This window comes from Macadamia integrifolia, chromosome 7 (genome assembly GCF_013358625.1).
Source record: "Macadamia integrifolia cultivar HAES 741 chromosome 7, SCU_Mint_v3, whole genome shotgun sequence".
Lineage (NCBI taxonomy): Eukaryota > Viridiplantae > Streptophyta > Magnoliopsida > Proteales > Proteaceae > Macadamia > Macadamia integrifolia.
Window position 1 is genome coordinate 36,714,017 of NC_056563.1, and position 17,224 is coordinate 36,731,240.

The following is a 17,224-nucleotide window of genomic DNA, read 5'->3' on the forward strand; positions in this document are numbered from 1 at the left end:
ATTAGACATATACATGTCAATTAATACGTAAAAATGCGTTTCAAACGTGCATATGTTTAATTAAATAAAAAAATCGCCTCCAACACCAACGGTCTTTCAAGACCATCCAAAGGCTAGAAGTTGGAAGCTCAAGTCATTGGTGAAGAACTGAATCCATCTGATTAGGGAAGATTGGAGAATCATTGGAGAGAATCCAGATCCCGAAACTGATGCTTCTCCTTCTATTTCATCAACCACAATTACAGAGGAGACTGAGGTTTTTGGAATACTTCAAGGACTACACATGGCAGAGTCAAAAGGATGAAATATCAGTGAAATTTGGTACTTGTGTAGGAACTTACTTTAGCTTATTCTTCAACCATCTACTGGTTCATTATGGCCCCTCCAATTAGTTGCGACCCTTTAGGAAATCTTTATTAAATTCAAATCTTTGAATTATATGTATAAATGTAGAGACTCTAGTCGAACTATGATGTGTTTTTAGGACTTCTCTACTAGGGCTAGTAAAGGTAGTTTACTTTCTGATGTTGTTGTTGATGGTTTGTCAAACCCTCATGTTTAATATAATCTTTTATTTTCATTAAAAAGAAAGAAAAAAAGTTTCTCCTTCTAAAGTCAAGGTCGACCCAAGTCACCAACCATATGAAACAGAGAAAGACTCCAATACAGATGCTTCTCCTTCTAAAGTCAAGGTCGACCCAAGTCACCCAATGACCTAAAATATGAGAGAAGTTTGATTGAATCTTCATCTTGAAACTTTTTTCCGGATAAAATAAACAAACATATTTCAGTTGCTAGTGCTTCAATACCATACATATGATGATTGTTCTGAGTCACAAACGTGAACCCTAATACAATCTATAGACCTTGACTCAAATTGACTTAAAAGTAAAGTCTGTTCCCAACTTGCAAGGCGGTGTGCTTCCCAAGTTAGTTTCTTGGGTGCAAAGTAAATGAAGAACAAGAATTAAAAAAATATCTTTAGTTATCTTAATTTGAAGAATAAACTTATCCGTATAGTGTATAGTTGTAGTATTTTGTCTTTATGGTAGAAGAGCTTTTAATCACGTACTACATGGAGTTGTAAATATACACATGTCAAACACATAAGAGGGTTGAGTCGTGCCAATTGGTACTATAAATGCTTAAGACCGTAAACACATCTTATGGTGTAGTCAGGGATTTGCCCCGAACCCCTAGAGTCAAAGAGTGTAGAGACTCGGGAACCTTCCTTCACAGGATTGTAAATAACATTTTTACTTCTATTATAAAACCCTACACTAAGAAACCTATAGTCATGAGAATCTAGATTATTAAAAAGAAAAAAATTCAAAGAGACTGTAATCAGTTACACACCCTACTTCTCAAGGTCCTGAGAGAGGTGGATTGGAAGCATGTCCTCACCTTAGTATTTTAGGGCACAAATTGGCTGTTCTTGGACATGCATAGCTACAAAAATATTCAAAAGGTAAATCTGAAAAATAAGGAGAATTTATTTACAAAGTAAGAGGGATACACCTTATATCAAAATAATAATAACAACAATAATAATGATGATGAGACTACAAATACTAAACCCAATAATAAATCCATAACCTGATTCAAGGTGAAATCCAGTACTACTCGCTTCATTCCATCCAATAGTCAATTACTGTCCCTGTAGCAACTACAATTCAACTAAAGAAAGCTTTAACCCAACAGGGGTAAACCATACAAATCCAATTCCACCAGTCCACTATACATAGGCCACATATTCTGTTAAATCATTCATCACCATAACAAATCAATACCTTTTTTGCTCTCTCAGAATCATACATATATGTTCTCTCTTCTCATTCATTGCATCAATGTATCTATGCAAGATAAAAATGCTCCAAAATCCACGAAATTGTGCTTGAACAAAGTCAACATCCATTATCATCTAGGAGCATACAAAGTAGCTAAACCTTGTTGTACTGTGATTTGCATTGGACCATAGGCCATCAAGCCTCCCTGCTCATATTTGTATGTTCCTTTCCCTCTTGCTAGGACTTCCCCATCTGTATCTATGATACCCCCTTTCGTTGGCTCATCTGACCGCTGGCCTGGTTCTAGTACTAATGCTTTCACCTGCAGTTTTTTATTCAAAATGTTCAACACAGTACAAGGTTCATGTTCTCGGAGTGAGGAAGGACAACACAGCAACATGTAGAGAATTTAAATTCTCAAGGTCACTGCATTATTGTGAAGGGCTTAAACAACTCAACCTTTTCCCAACTAAATGGTGTTGGCTACGTGGATGCGTGAGAGGGTTTGAGGAAAGAAAAAAAAAAGACAAGGCAACACTGTAGGAACATCCCACCTACAAGCGATCGGCTACATGAATCTTTGCCCTCCAAACAAACTCGGGAGGGCAAAGATTCAGCAAAGAGATTTTTTAATGACATAAGCAGGAAGTTCAAAGATCCTATCCATCTAAGTGGGAAGTGGTTTCCGATGGAACTTCAACACAATATATATCATTAAGTGCAAATATGTTGCTCAAGACTAAAAGAAACAGCAGTGATGGTGGAAGGGCTGTTCTGTCTAGAACTTAATGTGAAGGGACTTCTGCAGGAAAATTTGTCAAAAAACAAATGAACAAATCAATAATGATAAACCATGCTTGAATTGATTCCTAATCCAATGCATAGTATTTAGTCTATTCAACCATTCCTTTGCCAGACTACTTTGATAGTAGAGCAGCTCAATCAATGTAATAAAATGAATAAGCAGATGGAAGATTTGGAAATTTCTTTTTCAAATACTAACTATTTTGTACATGTAAACGAAATCAAATTAATTCACCATCCTCTGAATAATTTAACTCACCTTCAAATACAAGACATGTGGCGATTTGACATGGCTTCCGGCATTCACTTCTGTCATCAGTGAGAGCAAGGATGTCTTTGGGCAATCCCTTATAACAATCAAGTCCAAGTAACCATCTGCGAACTGCGGAACCAGAAAAAAGAGCATGGAGTCATAAAGTTTACCACAACAAAGAGATTTGCCTCCCAATTTTCTTTGCAAAGAGAATATTTGAATCTCGATAGATTTAAGCATTTTCAAACTCCGAAAGCAAGAGGTGTGGTTTAAAATTACATGTTCAAAACCTATCAACTAATTAGAAAGAAGGTTCTAATTTGTTATTTTAAGAAAAAAAAGTTGAAGGTTCTACCTAATTCACACTCTGAGGCTGGTGCCCAGATCCATATCAATCTATAAAGAGCAAGCCCTTGATAGTTCTCGATTGAAAAGTTACAGAATAATAATAATAATAATAAAAGGGCATACCCAGTGAGCAAGGTTCCCACCACTGCGGGGTCTGGGGAGGGTCATAATGTATGCAGCCTTACCCCCGCTTCACTGAGAGGTTGTTTCCTGATTCGAACCCATGACCACTTGGTTGCAATGGAGCAGACTTACCCCTTTTATTTTTTATTAACGGTAAGGTTGCTCCATTGTGACGAATAGGTCATGGGTCTGAATCAGGAAACAGCCACTCTGCGAAGCAAAAATAAGGTTGCGTACATTATGACCCTCCCCAGACCGGATGAAGCCTCATGCACTGGGTACACCCTTTTTATATTATTAATGATAACAATAATAGCAGTACTAGTAGTGGTGGTAATAATAGTAGTAGTTGTAATAATAATAACAATAAGGTATGGGAATCTCATGAAATCATCAAAAAGAAACCTTGGCATCAGGTGCTGCCATTGTATCCTCACTCCCCCAAGGTACATTATGAAGCCAAACTGAAATAAAGGGACCATCGATAGTCCTCCACTCTAAATCATCCAAAGAAATCTTAGGTCCCTGATAACCATGCTGCTGAACCTTAACCTCCTCTTTGGTTTGAGTGCTTAAATCAAATTTGCTGCGTCCACTTTGGTCGCATGGCATCCCATAAGCTTCAAACCCAGGTGCTGGCACAAAGGAAATACGTCCATTATATTTCCGCAAGCGCAATATTCGCAGAAGAGCCTAAAAGAAAATGCAATGAAAACCTTTATAAGAAAATTTTAATACTACAAAATACTAACAAGAATCATTTTAACTTGGCTCTTGATCTCATTTCAGGTGCAGAAGAATTAAGACAATGACAGTGAAGTAAAGACTTCAAGTCCTCACGCATCACAGCATCATATATTCTTATGTAATCTTAACACAAATGTTTCAGCCTTTATATGTGTTCAAATGTCTGATGTTGTCTCGGCATATTTGACAAGTTCATTTTTTAACAAGTGAGGTCAAGTGAGGTCAGTTTTGATATTGGTTTTTGAGAATCCCACAAAACCATAAACAACTGACTGAATTTACAATTAAGACTCAATGGCTTTTTGATAGTGTGTACTGAGAATTCAAAGAACCATAAATAGCAGAATTAGTAAGTAAAGACTCAATATAAATTGTTGTAAGAATGAAGGATCTGCTCCCCTCTTCAGAAGGGCCATTTAGATTATAAGTTATTGCATTGACCTAAACACACAGGGTCAATTGCTTGTTACTATTGATTTCTTTAAAAGACATGTTCACATACCCAAAAAAAGGGAGAGTATATGCTACACTAAGGCTGCATTTGGCAACGTTTCTGTTCCAGAAACAACGTTTCATATTAAAAACGAAAATTTCAATTTATGTGTCAAAACGCTGTTTTTAAACAAAAAAGGGTGTTTGGTGAATCTGTTTCTGGAACGGTTTCAAAACGCAGGTCTTCTCTCCTCTCTATGCACGAAATTGTGAAAAATGAAGAGCTAGGCCGGAAGATAAGTTTATCGGGAATGATTTCCCTAAAATCCCCCAAATAGTTCCTTTTTTATTTTTATTTTTATTTGGAATGAAACTGGGAAGACGGAACAACTATTTGTCGTTCCATCAATTCCAGTTTCTACTGTTCTTTTTTCACTTTTTGTTCCAAAAAAAGGAAACTCGTCTATGATGCACCAAAAGCTTTATTCTGTTTTTTCGTTCCAATAGAACAAAAAAACTCCAGAAACGTTCCAATAGAACGTTACCAAACACAGCCTAAGCAACAAAACGTTCCAACAAAATGAAAAGGAAACAAAATATAGAAAAGGATAAATGTCTATCAAACATAAACATGAAACTAAACACATACATATAAGTCCATACGAGAACTCCCCATCCATCTGAATTTCTCAGACTCTATATCGATATCTGCCACCAGACCTGAAATTGCCAGCCAGCCCCCACCAACCCCGCCCCACCATCCAGACAAGGGGAAAAAAGAAGTTAATAAACATAAAGCAGAGCCAAAAGCAAGCATATCAATTATAAATTGATTCCAATACAATACAGATACAGAACTATAACAGCATCACCAAAAAATTGCACCATAAAAGTCACTCAAATTTAACTGATGTACCAAATTCAATAAAATTGTATTTTTGAGCATACCCCATGCAAGCATAAGGACACTAAAAAATTTGGTCTCCCCTTGCAAAATTGTAGCAACATCCAGTGATATCCTATGACCTGTATATTAATATATATCAGAAGTGTTAAAACCACAAGTGGCAAACAACTGTTCAGGTAAAGAAGAATGAGAGAAAAAGGGAGTGGCAGGGGAAGTAATTCAATTCATTCCTCAGCCGATGATGCAAATGTTAGGGGATGGAGGGATGCCAAATCAAAAGCTGTTGGGAACGCATCCTCGCATAAATTAGGGTATCCGCCAAAAGCCAAAAGTGGGGTTAAGGATTACCTTTTTGGGGGTGGAAGCAACGTTTTGCTTCTGATGTGAATCTGTGACCAACAAACGAAAACGGTATGTGCAAGAACAACAAGAATAAAAAATAAAACATGAACATACACAAGAAGCAAGAGGTTTATGTGGCTAGGAAAAACCGCCTACGTCTACGTAATGAGATCTAACTTCCACTAAGAATCAAAAACAGATAAAAGAGTATAACCTTTGCGATTTGATACCCAAACCCAAGCCCCATGTACACCCTTCTCTCATCTCCCATTCACTCTACATCTTCACCTTGGCTCTTTGCTTAGTCCTTGTACGCTTGTGTACCCACCTTGTACCTCTTGGACTCTCACTTGGATCTTCACCCACCTTGGAAGATGCCACTCTCTCCACTCTCTTGGAGACTTCACTCGCCTTAAAAGACTTCACTCTCTTAGAGACTTCACCTCTTCCACTCACTTTTTTTCTTCTTCTCATGTTAGAGAAAATTCACTAAGAAAAGTGCATACCAACTCATATGGCACTTTCACACATGGGCTTGGACCCAACATGGTCTAACACACCAACAAACTCTCCACCTTCTCCATTAGTCCATCTAGACCACTGAACCAAACCTTCATCGGTCTAGAAAAAAGCCACCAAACCCAACATACCTCTATAGTGTCACAAGCGCGACACTTGCGAGGGCTCTCAACACTTGAATAGGTGTCTCCTCTTAGCTATAAGAGCTCCCTTCTTCACCAATAGAGGTTAGGGTTAAGGAGAGGAGAAGAGAGAAAAGATTAAAAAAAAAAAAGATATAATTGTGAATTACGAGTGATTTCTTTCCTCCCCTTAGCCTCATTACAAATAGGGGAGAAACCCTAATCTAAGTGGGTCCACAAGACAAGTGGTGGATTCTTATAGAGCGATCCAGCTAGGGTTGTTGCAATCAACCTCTTATTTACCAAAAGGTACTACACCTTAAGTGAAAAGAAAAATATTTACTAATCACCCTATCCTAATCGGTGATAATTAACAATTACCTCATGATCTCTCCACTTAACAATATCACCGGATAGATTGTCAGGCATGGCAAATTAACACCATGAAAAATCCCAAATTGTCGAACACATTAAATAAGGGAAGCTCGACTGTAGTTGGACGTAAAATTTTGATAAAATATTTTTAAATATAATTATTTCAATAATAATATTTAAAATCAATTTGTAAACACTTAAAAAAATTTCACCAAGCTTGGAATTTTGTCCAATCACAATCAACAGATTCCCATTTGATAATCTCCTTATTCGTAAAGTGGATTCCTTGTTGTGAATCTCTCCCGACCCTCTAAATCCAATGCATCAGTAATTAGTCAATACTGGCATTAACCTTTGGTACATCAAAACACACATCGCCTACGTGCAATGGTGAGGACCTCTCAGATCTAGAGACCAAAGCACCAATGATAAGAGTCTTGTCCAAATATACAATAGACGGTGGTCCTCGTATGAGAACCATTCTCGTATGGTCCCTGATCCACACATGGAGTCCACTTGTTCCCTCTGCACTTACAAAAGGCTTTCACAATGAGTGTACTCCATGTCTGAATCAGGCACCATATGAGAATGATTCTCGTGCAAGGTCCTGATCCAAGCTGTAGATGGTCTACCATGAAAACTCCCATAATTATCTGGTTCAATACACATAGCATATGAGTACTCACACTGATACTCCCGGAATCTCATTCACATGAAAACATACAGCGTGACAACCATGTCAGCTGATTGCCTAGTTTAGTCCCCGGTTGCAAACAGTTTAAAGATCCAACTTAAGGCACATTCAATCACCCATAAATGATGAAAATTAATATTATCAATTTAAACTATTTAAATAGGGTTTTATGGACACACATATCCAACAGCTAAGGGGGAGATTGAAAGGAACAATGCAATATGTTCAACATTATGAAATGGAAAGTAACAAAAAGGAACCAAGAATAAACAGAAGATAACCTCGAATAACTGTAAGAACAGCATTAGTCACTGAACAGGGATCACCAACTGAATCCAGAACTGATTTTACCATGCCATTTCCACTTCCTGCATCCAAAACCGTTGTTTTTAAAACTAGAATAGTAGAGAGATACAAAACATGATTAAGATGTACTTCCAAGCCCATGTCATCAACACGGTCATCCTTATCAATGGAAAGGGTAGCAGTATGTCAGTTTTCATATAACTTGGGTTGGTTAGGCAATGGTCGATCAAACCAAACTGAACAAGCCAGTGAACTAGAAAACCTGGCAAAGAAACACCCAAAAAATTATCGCCTGAAAGGGCTCCACTAGATTTTCAAAAGGAAATAGCATAAAAAATTACTACAATATTTTCAATGGCTAAACTACAGCAAAGAAATGAGAAGTTACTAGTCCATATCATTGATCCAAAAGCACCTGTTTCTACACCAACAGAAACTATTTCAAAACCAATAACTTCCCAAGTACCAAATTGTCGTTTTGGCTTCAGGGGAAAAAAAATACCAAATATGAGACATGAGTAAGATGTACTAGGAATTGGGGTTCTTGTTACAGTATACTGTAGAGGTTCTAGGATTAAGCCTGGTATTCAATAGAATAACTGAGGCCCTTCCAAATACAAGAACATAACATACTCATTGAAACACAGGCACATTTTTGTCCTCTTTGCGTAAAGACACACACACAGCCAAACTACACTAGGAAACAAAGAAGGACAACACCTGAATACTCGAAAGATAATGAACTTACCAGCTGGAATAATTCCAAGGGGCATTTTTATTGCAACTTCCCAATCCACTCGTTGAAGCAACCCATTGACTACCTACTATACAGTGAACAGCTTGTCAGAAAGAAAGAAAACTAATCACCAAAGTCTAGAAATTTAACAAGGAATTTAGAAATAGGTAACCAGAAGTTGAACCACAAAAAATATGTTTAGATTCCCATTAAGATTCAGATACCAATGTGGCAGAAGTTCTGGTCAGCCAATATCATTACAAAAGCTCAGGTGCTGTACCAGCATATTCAAACTACTAACATAAGAATGGCGAAATTGCTGTGCAAGTAAAGATATTGGCATGCTAGACATACCAAAAACAGAGGGTATCTACAATAAGAAATCCAAAGGTCATTTTATCTAGGGAATGCATCCATCTGAAAATCTGATCTATCGTAACCTTTAAATGCAGAGAATGATAAAAGGTACAAGTCCATGATAAAACTTCAGAAAAATGGTATGGTCATCCAGGTGGGACAAGATATGGAGTTTGAGATCTCTAAAGTGGGACCTTTGGATGGAGGATGCAAGCAAGAAAACGCTGAATATGTTTCACATTAACCATATCGTCATTAGCAGGATATTGTTATGATCTGCAATTAAATACGAGAAACTACCTTCCTACCATTCCAAGCATCGAGAATTCAAGTCCATTTCTCAAATTTCCATGACCTTAATAAACAAACTTAAGAGACTAAATTAGGAGTGAAAGGAATATTAAATAAATTAAATATAAGTAGAAAAAATACAAAGGGTCAATTCTTGAATGACTCAAATGCTTGATGATATTAGGTTTCCCTGAAAAATCCATATTCTTTCCCAGGAATTCTGTTCGACTTATTAACTTATGTCCTAGATTTAACGCATTCTGTTGAGGATTTTTTCATTCTATTTAGATTTCCAAGTTTAACATTTATTGCAACTTGCAGGGATTATCTAGGATTTTAAAGCATTTTTCTATGATTTGGAACATAAAATACAAGGTGTTCTTGCCCCTTTTGAGAGCCTGATTTATGGGTTTGTTATTGTTTTGTTCTGTCTTTGTGAGGAGAGAGATGCAGCGATATTGGTTAGGTTGGGATGGGGGTGGGTAGTTTGCCATTGTTTGGTGCTGTTTCCTATTTCTTGTCTTCTTTCCTGTTCCTGTTCTAGTAATCCTCTTTCTGTTCTAACAGATTTCTTCTGGTCTTGTTGATAAGAAAGTAAACTGCGTCGGGGGAGGGATGGTTATAACAAATCCGACCTACAAAGAGGGGCTGCATTCTCTGGGGGAGCCAAATGCTTTTCCTTGAGGCATGGGCACATGGATTATAAAGCATTACAGAAGTATTGGGTGGCCAGGATTGTCAGGTGAGATTCTCCTTTTTAATTTCATTAAATTTCTCATTTTTGGATACAAATGATCCTCTGTAATTGTGTCACAGGTTCATACAAATAGTGAAGACTTACATTGTCAATTTTTCTTCAAGTCTTTGTTTGGGGTCCCAATTTTTTTTTGTTTTGCTCGCGTAGGGTGTCATCATAGTGGTTTTCCATTAACCACAATGAAACCAACACTCAGCAAGTTCAATGCATTTGTAGAAGTCATAGCAAACCAAAGTCCATGTGATTTTGGAAAGTAGGAAGAAATAATGGCAGGGTACAAGTCTATTATGGGATCGCTATTACCTTCAGAGTAAACTTTCTTTTCTTTAATAAACTTTTGAGGATCATATTTATACTTGCTACTTTTACAAATATGTTCATGTTTGAGTAGGGAGTTCAAGAGTCTATGTATCTATACCCCAAAGTAGTCACAGTATCAAGCCTAGCCAAGGTAGTGACTGGCAGCCTTGAGGCCAAGATGAAGCCGGAGTGCCCAAGGCAAGGCCTTAACTACACATATTCTATGCTGATTCCAAGGTATATCTTCTAATTCCAGGAATGTTTTCTTCTCCTCCCCCGCCCCCCCCCCTCTTTATGACCATCCCTCTCTTTTCTTTCAATTCTTCTTCTTTTCCCCCTTTTTCTTCCTTTTCCATTTACACCCTCACCCCCGGGGCAGTTTGGTTTGTGAAGCTTGCACCTACGCAATCCCAGGTTGCCTCATGGCCTAGGCGAGGCCTTGACAAAAATGCTATGCCCTGTCAAACCTAAGATGGGTTTATTCTTTTAGAGTCAATAATTTTTTTAATGGGTTCAAGAGTCTCTGTATGTAGGCCCACTCACTTCAAATTTTGATATGACTGGCTTAAGTCCTATGAATTCGTGTTCAGGTCTGAGATGTTTCCCTCCCACCCTAGAAGGTTTATCACTCCAACCATATATGAAGGTTCAACGTGACCTAAGCATTAATCTATCTCTTCTCAAATTTTCCAATTCTTTATTTTTCTAATATTTTTCTACTGTTATGAGAGTACCCATAGACCTCATCCATGCCCAAAATTTTTGAAAAGCCACATGAAGCACTCATTTATTTTATCTTCTAACCTGTTGGTCAATTAGAAAGAACACTCATCATTTTTTTGTTTTTTCCTTTAATGCCAACATTTCTTTTTCTGGACCTTAAGAATGCAACTGCCCAACCCCCTCATCATCCCTATGTACCTCCGTTAAAAACCCCAAACATTTACATTGTTTCCTAATCACTGCTATAATCTCTCAGATGAACAAAGCAGAGAACATTCACCTTGTGAGAGTCTGCATAGTTTGATTTCGATACTCTTTCTTACACCAAGTATTTTGGTTTTGATTCTTGTTAATCATAGATCAAAGTATTCATGTTCATCAGATATATGCATGTACCTCCCTCTTGTCAAAGTAATAGACAACAGAATGCAGGGCTCAATTTGTCAATAATGCACTTTAGTCTTATTGTTGATTTAGCGAAGAACAAACATTGTCATCCATTCAACAAATAAGCATAGCCAACTAACCTCCACTAAGATACCATCTCCACTAACACATACAATCCCATCATACTTGGAGAGATCCAATGTTTGAGCCATTTCTTTTGCATGAAACTGATACTGACTTTCTGAAACATTATGGGAAAACTAGAATCAGTCCCACAAAAGGAAGGTGAGTCATCTTCAGAAATAATAATAGGTCTGAGGAAGATGGACCTTGAACTGTATATTCAATATTAGCATCAATTAGAAGTGGTTTAGCTTCTTGGAAAATTTCTTTGGCAGATCTCTTTCCACCAAAAGGGTTCACAATAATGAATAGCCTCTTTGGTCGATCTGTTACATAGTTAAAGAAGACAAATAAAAATTCACGACCCAGTTCAAATTTCATTGTCAAAATTAAGATATCATATTAAAATTTAAGGAACAGAAGAAGTCTGAAAACAGTTGCCTTCTATTAAGGCATCAAAGAAGAAGAAGAATTTGCTTTCAATGGTCCTAGTTCGCAGGCCATCGATCTTGGAGCGAGAGCTACCGGATCTTCTTCAAACCTCCTCGTTCACATGTGAAGTTCGGTCTTCTATCCTTAAAAGGGGGTATTATTTTGGGTCCTAAAGGGTTTATGATCTAATAAGATGTGGAAGAGTGAGAATTTAAGCCCAAATGCTATAGAATTATGCTCCTACAGAATACAGGATTAGGTACTCTGAAAGTTGTATGGAGTTAGCATACAGAGAAAGGGAGAAGGAGGGGCTGGTAGGGGAGGGGGCTGGTAGGGGAGGGGACTTGTTACTTGGGATTGTTGGGGATACTATCTTTAATTCCGTCAGTGGCAAAAGTGGGCCGAAATTCCGGATGGCTGTAGGGTTTCGCTATATATTTGTAGCGAGGTCATCTTTCTAATGCAATATCAGTATTTCTGTAAACTCCTTATATTGGGTTTCGTTATAGATTTGTAGCGAGGTCATCTTTCTAATGCAATATCGGTATTTCTGTAAACTCCTTATATTGGGTTTCGTTATAGATTTGTAGCGAGGTCATCTCAAAGAGGTTAAGGAGGAGTGTTGTAACCTTATTCTCCATTGATAGTGATGCAGGATCTCACACCAAGGCCGTAGGCAATCTTGCCGAACCTTGTAAATCTGTGTGCATTGTTTTTCCTTATTTTTCCATTCTTTTCTGATCGTTTTAGGGATGCGTTTCTACAGGTATTCTAACTCTGACAAATTCCACTGTAACTCATCTTTATTTAAAAACGACTTATTTGAGGGAAAGAAAGAGAAATGCAAGTGCTCTAGAGCAGGAAACAATCACATTCACCAGAGAATTTCAGAAAATTTTGTTAAGAATGCATCTCAGAGATGAGAATTGAAGAAACCAAAACCAATCAGATGCATGTAAAAGGCGATAAAATACACATTGAGAATTAACAAACCGAGGGAATCCAAAAATTCCTGAAGCTTCTGGCACCATAGCCGTCGCGACTCCTCTGACAAAGGCTCCAAGACGATATCCTTCCTCCTACGACCTTTAGTCCGAAGCCAATGAAGTTCAGACCAATCCACGACAGAAGCACGGATAGTGATCTTAGAACCACGCGTGGAAAAACTCAAAACCTCCTTCTCTAGGTCCAAGCAGCGTTCAATGTTCTCCGTCCACCGAAGCTTTCCGTCACAGGAGAGCGCCACCGGCGTTATCTTTCCGTTGACTCGCACTTGCTCGAAGATGGTAAGGGTTCCTCCTTCGTGTGACTCCATCTTTGACTCTTCGCCCATGACCCACACAGACGGACACAGAGACGAACTAAAGAGCCAAGAGGGGCCCCAAGCTTCCTGGTTTTTGTTTTCTTCTGTTGAAACCTGAAAAAGTAAGAACAGAGATTTACGCTTTTGATGAGTTGTACAGAGAAAGGAATAGAAAAGGGGTAGGGAAGGGAAGGACGGTTCGTTTGGTTTGTCAAGCTGTATCGAACAAAGCTGATTAAGGTTACACGTGGCCTGAAGGACGGATAGTTGTCAATAATTATGTTTTGACTTTGGTAATCGTGTCCTATTGACCCAGCTGGAATTTTTAAATGCATAATAAAACGTCACGTTATCCAATAGGATAACATGTTTATTCCACACATCCAACCGTCAGGAATTTTGGTTGCCACTTGAGAAATTTTTCTTTCTCCTCTCTCTTCGACACTTGTCATATTTTACTCAAACTTCTTTCAGCCTTACATTTTTCCTAATTCCCCTTTTAAGGCTGTATTTGGTAATCAAGAGAAAATAAGAAAACAATAAATAAATAAAAAGAAAAATGAATCTAGAGAAAAGAAGAAAAAAAAAAAAAAATATGTGTTCTTAGTTTTCAATAGAAGAAAAGAAAATAATTTTTTTTTAATATTTTCTTGTGTTTTCTTATTATGTCTTAAGTATGACTTTTTTTTTTTTTAACAAGAAAATTTGTGAATTTTGAAAAAAAAAATCTTCTCTTAGTTCAGACTTCGGACATATCAAACATAATGAAAATTCCTTAAAGCAAGTTCCTTTATGTACGACTTGGCCTCTTTGTGCTTTTTTCTTCTATTGGCTAACAAGCATGGCTTACATGAAAAATTAAAACTTCCCTTTTTCATCTATAATTTTCAAAATCCCTAAATTACCCTCATCCCCTCCCATTCGGTTGCACCCCCCTCACTTCTCTTCATCGCTTCCACCAATGCCCTCCCTTGCTTCATACTCACATCTTCCTGCTTTTACATTTTCCTCGTTTGATTTCGACTCCCCCTCAATTGGTTTTAGTTTTCAGTTGGAAGTCTTTTGCAATTTGTTTACCCATGAATCTTTCAATTTTTTTTTTTTCTTTTTGGCATCCTAAATCTCATTGATAGCAAGTCTTGTTCGGCCTACAACAATCTTGTGGTTGAAGATCGATCATCAAGATCTACTAAAACTTGTCATATTTGATTTTATGGGGTGAGGGGATGGAGGGAGATACAATGCGTGCAAGAGGGGGGCTACAAGAGGAGACTATCAGAGGCGAGGGTGGGAGGACTAGGGGTAAATTAGGGATTTTGAATCATCAACAGAAAAAGAGAGGTGAAAGTGTTATTTTGTGGTGGAAAGCAGAGAAGAAGAGTAAATATAGGAGCAAGAATAGGTTAGTGATAGAAATTTTTCTTGGTTGCCATTGATTCATAGCTTTCAGCTTTTCACCAAAAAAAAAAAAAAAACTCTTAACAAACAATGTAAAACTATTTAATTTCATGGAGACAATTTTCCTTCTGCTAGAGTGAAAGTTCCCTGGCCACTATGATTGCATAATTACTCCCCCACATTGTATGGAAGTCCAAAACGGCTCAAAAGTACCATCCAACTGCCAAAGTATTAGAGGCAATAAAAATGCCTTTCAGTAAAATGATTCTATTTAACTTACTGAAATAGGTAGGCAAGTTACAAGTATCCAAGGCAATACAAAGTAGGAGGAAAATATTTGTAGGGGTGAATGCTTGGTATTCAGTGGTTGCAATTTTGGATAGTTTGGGTACCATATTGACTGGATCTGGCTCTTTTACTGTGCAATAGAGGTGGCAACTCAAGTCCAACGTCTTGGAGGGCCTTAAAGTACGTGTCTATGTGTTAGATTCTATGTCAGGGCATTCGATTTGAGCTGTTGTCACTATTGCGAAGTAGAGGAGCCCCACCCATGTTGACCAGCCACATAATCAAATAAAGTGGTTCATCTATTTCTATTCAAGTGGATCAAATTACAATTGGGAAATATTGACAGCTGGCTGGTGAGCTTTGTAGAATTCACCGATTGCCATATGACCATGAATGGTAAGTATGAATGAGTCCATGTTTTAGCAAAAAAAAAAAAGAATGAGTCCATGTTTTAAAGGATATTGTACTATTATTTTAGAGTGACACCATTGGAAGCATCTTCAGATGAATGAGTTGAAAGTTTGATGTGGATTTTTATAGACATCATACTCGGTCTTTTCTCACTCATTTGTCAATTTGAATTTAATTAGACCGTTACTTATATTTAAAAAAGAAAAAATAAAATCTTATAAAGTCAATTAAATTTACTTTAAATCAATTTTCATTTTTATTATTAACAACTGAAAATATTAAATAAATAATAATAATAATAATCAAATTCATTCAAAAGTCAACACTCCTTGTATGAAACCCCCGCCACCCCAAAAAAATAAATAAAAATTGCAAGAATCCAATTCATGGTGTGCACAATTGAATACATGGCTAATTATGAGGATGTACTAACTATCCAATAGTTATAACATCCAAATCAATAATTATGTAGTCAAACCTCTAGTTGCTTAATTCATTGATAATTCAGTTGGTCGAAACAAATTTTACAAATAATTGGTGTGAATCTAAATCACAGTTAAAATTTGGAAATGTCCCAACTTTGTTTTACCTTTTTTAAAATAATGCAATAAATTTGGACAAACTATATTCTATACATTCTAAATGTGGTTTCAGAGCTATTCTTTCTATAGCGTTTGCTTTTCTTAGGAATTGAGCTTAGCCTTTTAACCAACGTTTGTCGAGGGAATTGTTCATAAGCCAACAAGAGCACTTGACTTGCTAAGAGACTAAACCGACAACCCTCCCTAATCCTTCCTGTATGAGACTGAAACAGAAAGAGTTTATCTAAGCTAAGCTAACCCGATGGATAAGAGAATGCATCTCCAGTTTTGGTTGTTGGGAAAGAGTAGTTGAAGAAGCCGGAAGTACTGTCAAGTGCTTTCAAGAATATACGAATAATTTGACTTTACTTAAAAACCAGAAAAAAAGCATTAAATAAAAAAAAAATATATATATATATATATATTATAGTAAAGTAATTGAAAACATTTATTAAAAAAAAAAATTAAGTGAAAAGCCTCAGAATTTGAAGAAAGCCTTCTTGCTAAGGCTTAGATCTCCTCATTATTGTTAATTCTTTCCTGATTTTTCTATCGTAGAAAAGTTTCACAAAAAGGAAGAGGGGAACATAAAAGGATTAAAATAATTGCAGGAAATATTTCAATCTACGTATTAAAATCAGGACACAACATACTATTTAAGTTCTATAAATGATTTGATTTCATTTGAGACCCCTCCCACCCCCCCAAAAAAAAAAATGATTTCAATTACATATTGATTCATCTTTGCATCCTATATAGAGAGAAAGTGGAATAGCAGTGGAAGTCTTAAGCCTAATTAAACATTTTCTCCACAAAACTGGTTTTGGAACTAAACTTCACTCATAAAAATATCATTAAGTGAGACAACGGTGAGCACAAGGGATGTAAGGCATTCCATTACAACCAATGATTTCACAGGTCACATCCACTGTTAAGAATTAAGATCATGAGCCACTGGTTCCACACATTTGATCCCAAGTCAAGAACACCCAAGGCCCAAGAAAATGTTGATAAACTCATCTGTGTTGCACTCATAACTGTAGGCCTCTTTACAAGCTTTCACCAGTTATACACTCATGATAGAAAAGGACTTTCAAAAAGCTATAAATTATTTCTTTATTTTATTTTAATCAAGCCATTCAATCCACTAGGGCCCGAAGGTTTGGCGAGTGGTGGTCCAGATCGGTCTAGTCTCCGATCCACTTTATATAAAAAAAAAAGAAGATATATATATATATATATATATATATATATGTGAGAGAGAGGGTTTCCCACATGGAAGGGAGGGGAGAATCTTTTACACGCTACATCAATCACGACATGGAAAATGAATTTGTCGTGAGAGGATAGGGAATACAATTACAGAGCCCACATGATG

General features: G+C 37.0%; 1 protein-coding gene across 2 annotated transcripts; it reads right to left on the reverse strand.

Moving 5' to 3' along the window:
• Window positions 1–1,551: 1,551 nt before the first annotated feature.
• On the reverse strand, window positions 1,552–13,320 carry LOC122083606 (sphingosine kinase 2-like). Of its 2 annotated transcripts, XM_042651469.1 has the most exons (10): window positions 12,859–13,320; window positions 11,640–11,759; window positions 11,451–11,551; window positions 8,508–8,580; window positions 7,735–7,821; window positions 5,443–5,520; window positions 5,144–5,214; window positions 3,721–4,008; window positions 2,851–2,973; window positions 1,552–2,109 (listed from the first exon to the last, which is right to left on the reverse strand). In XM_042651469.1, the coding sequence occupies exons 1-10, from the start codon at window positions 13,196–13,198 to the stop codon at window positions 1,918–1,920; spliced, it is 1,473 nt and encodes a 490-aa protein (XP_042507403.1). In that variant the 5' UTR covers window positions 13,199–13,320; the 3' UTR covers window positions 1,552–1,917. The 2 variants fall into 2 exon arrangements, with proteins under 2 accessions (XP_042507403.1, XP_042507404.1); XM_042651470.1 differs by lacking the exons at window positions 11,640–11,759; window positions 12,859–13,320 and having other exon boundaries at window positions 8,508–8,583; window positions 11,451–11,549.
• Window positions 13,321–17,224: the final 3,904 nt, after the last annotated feature.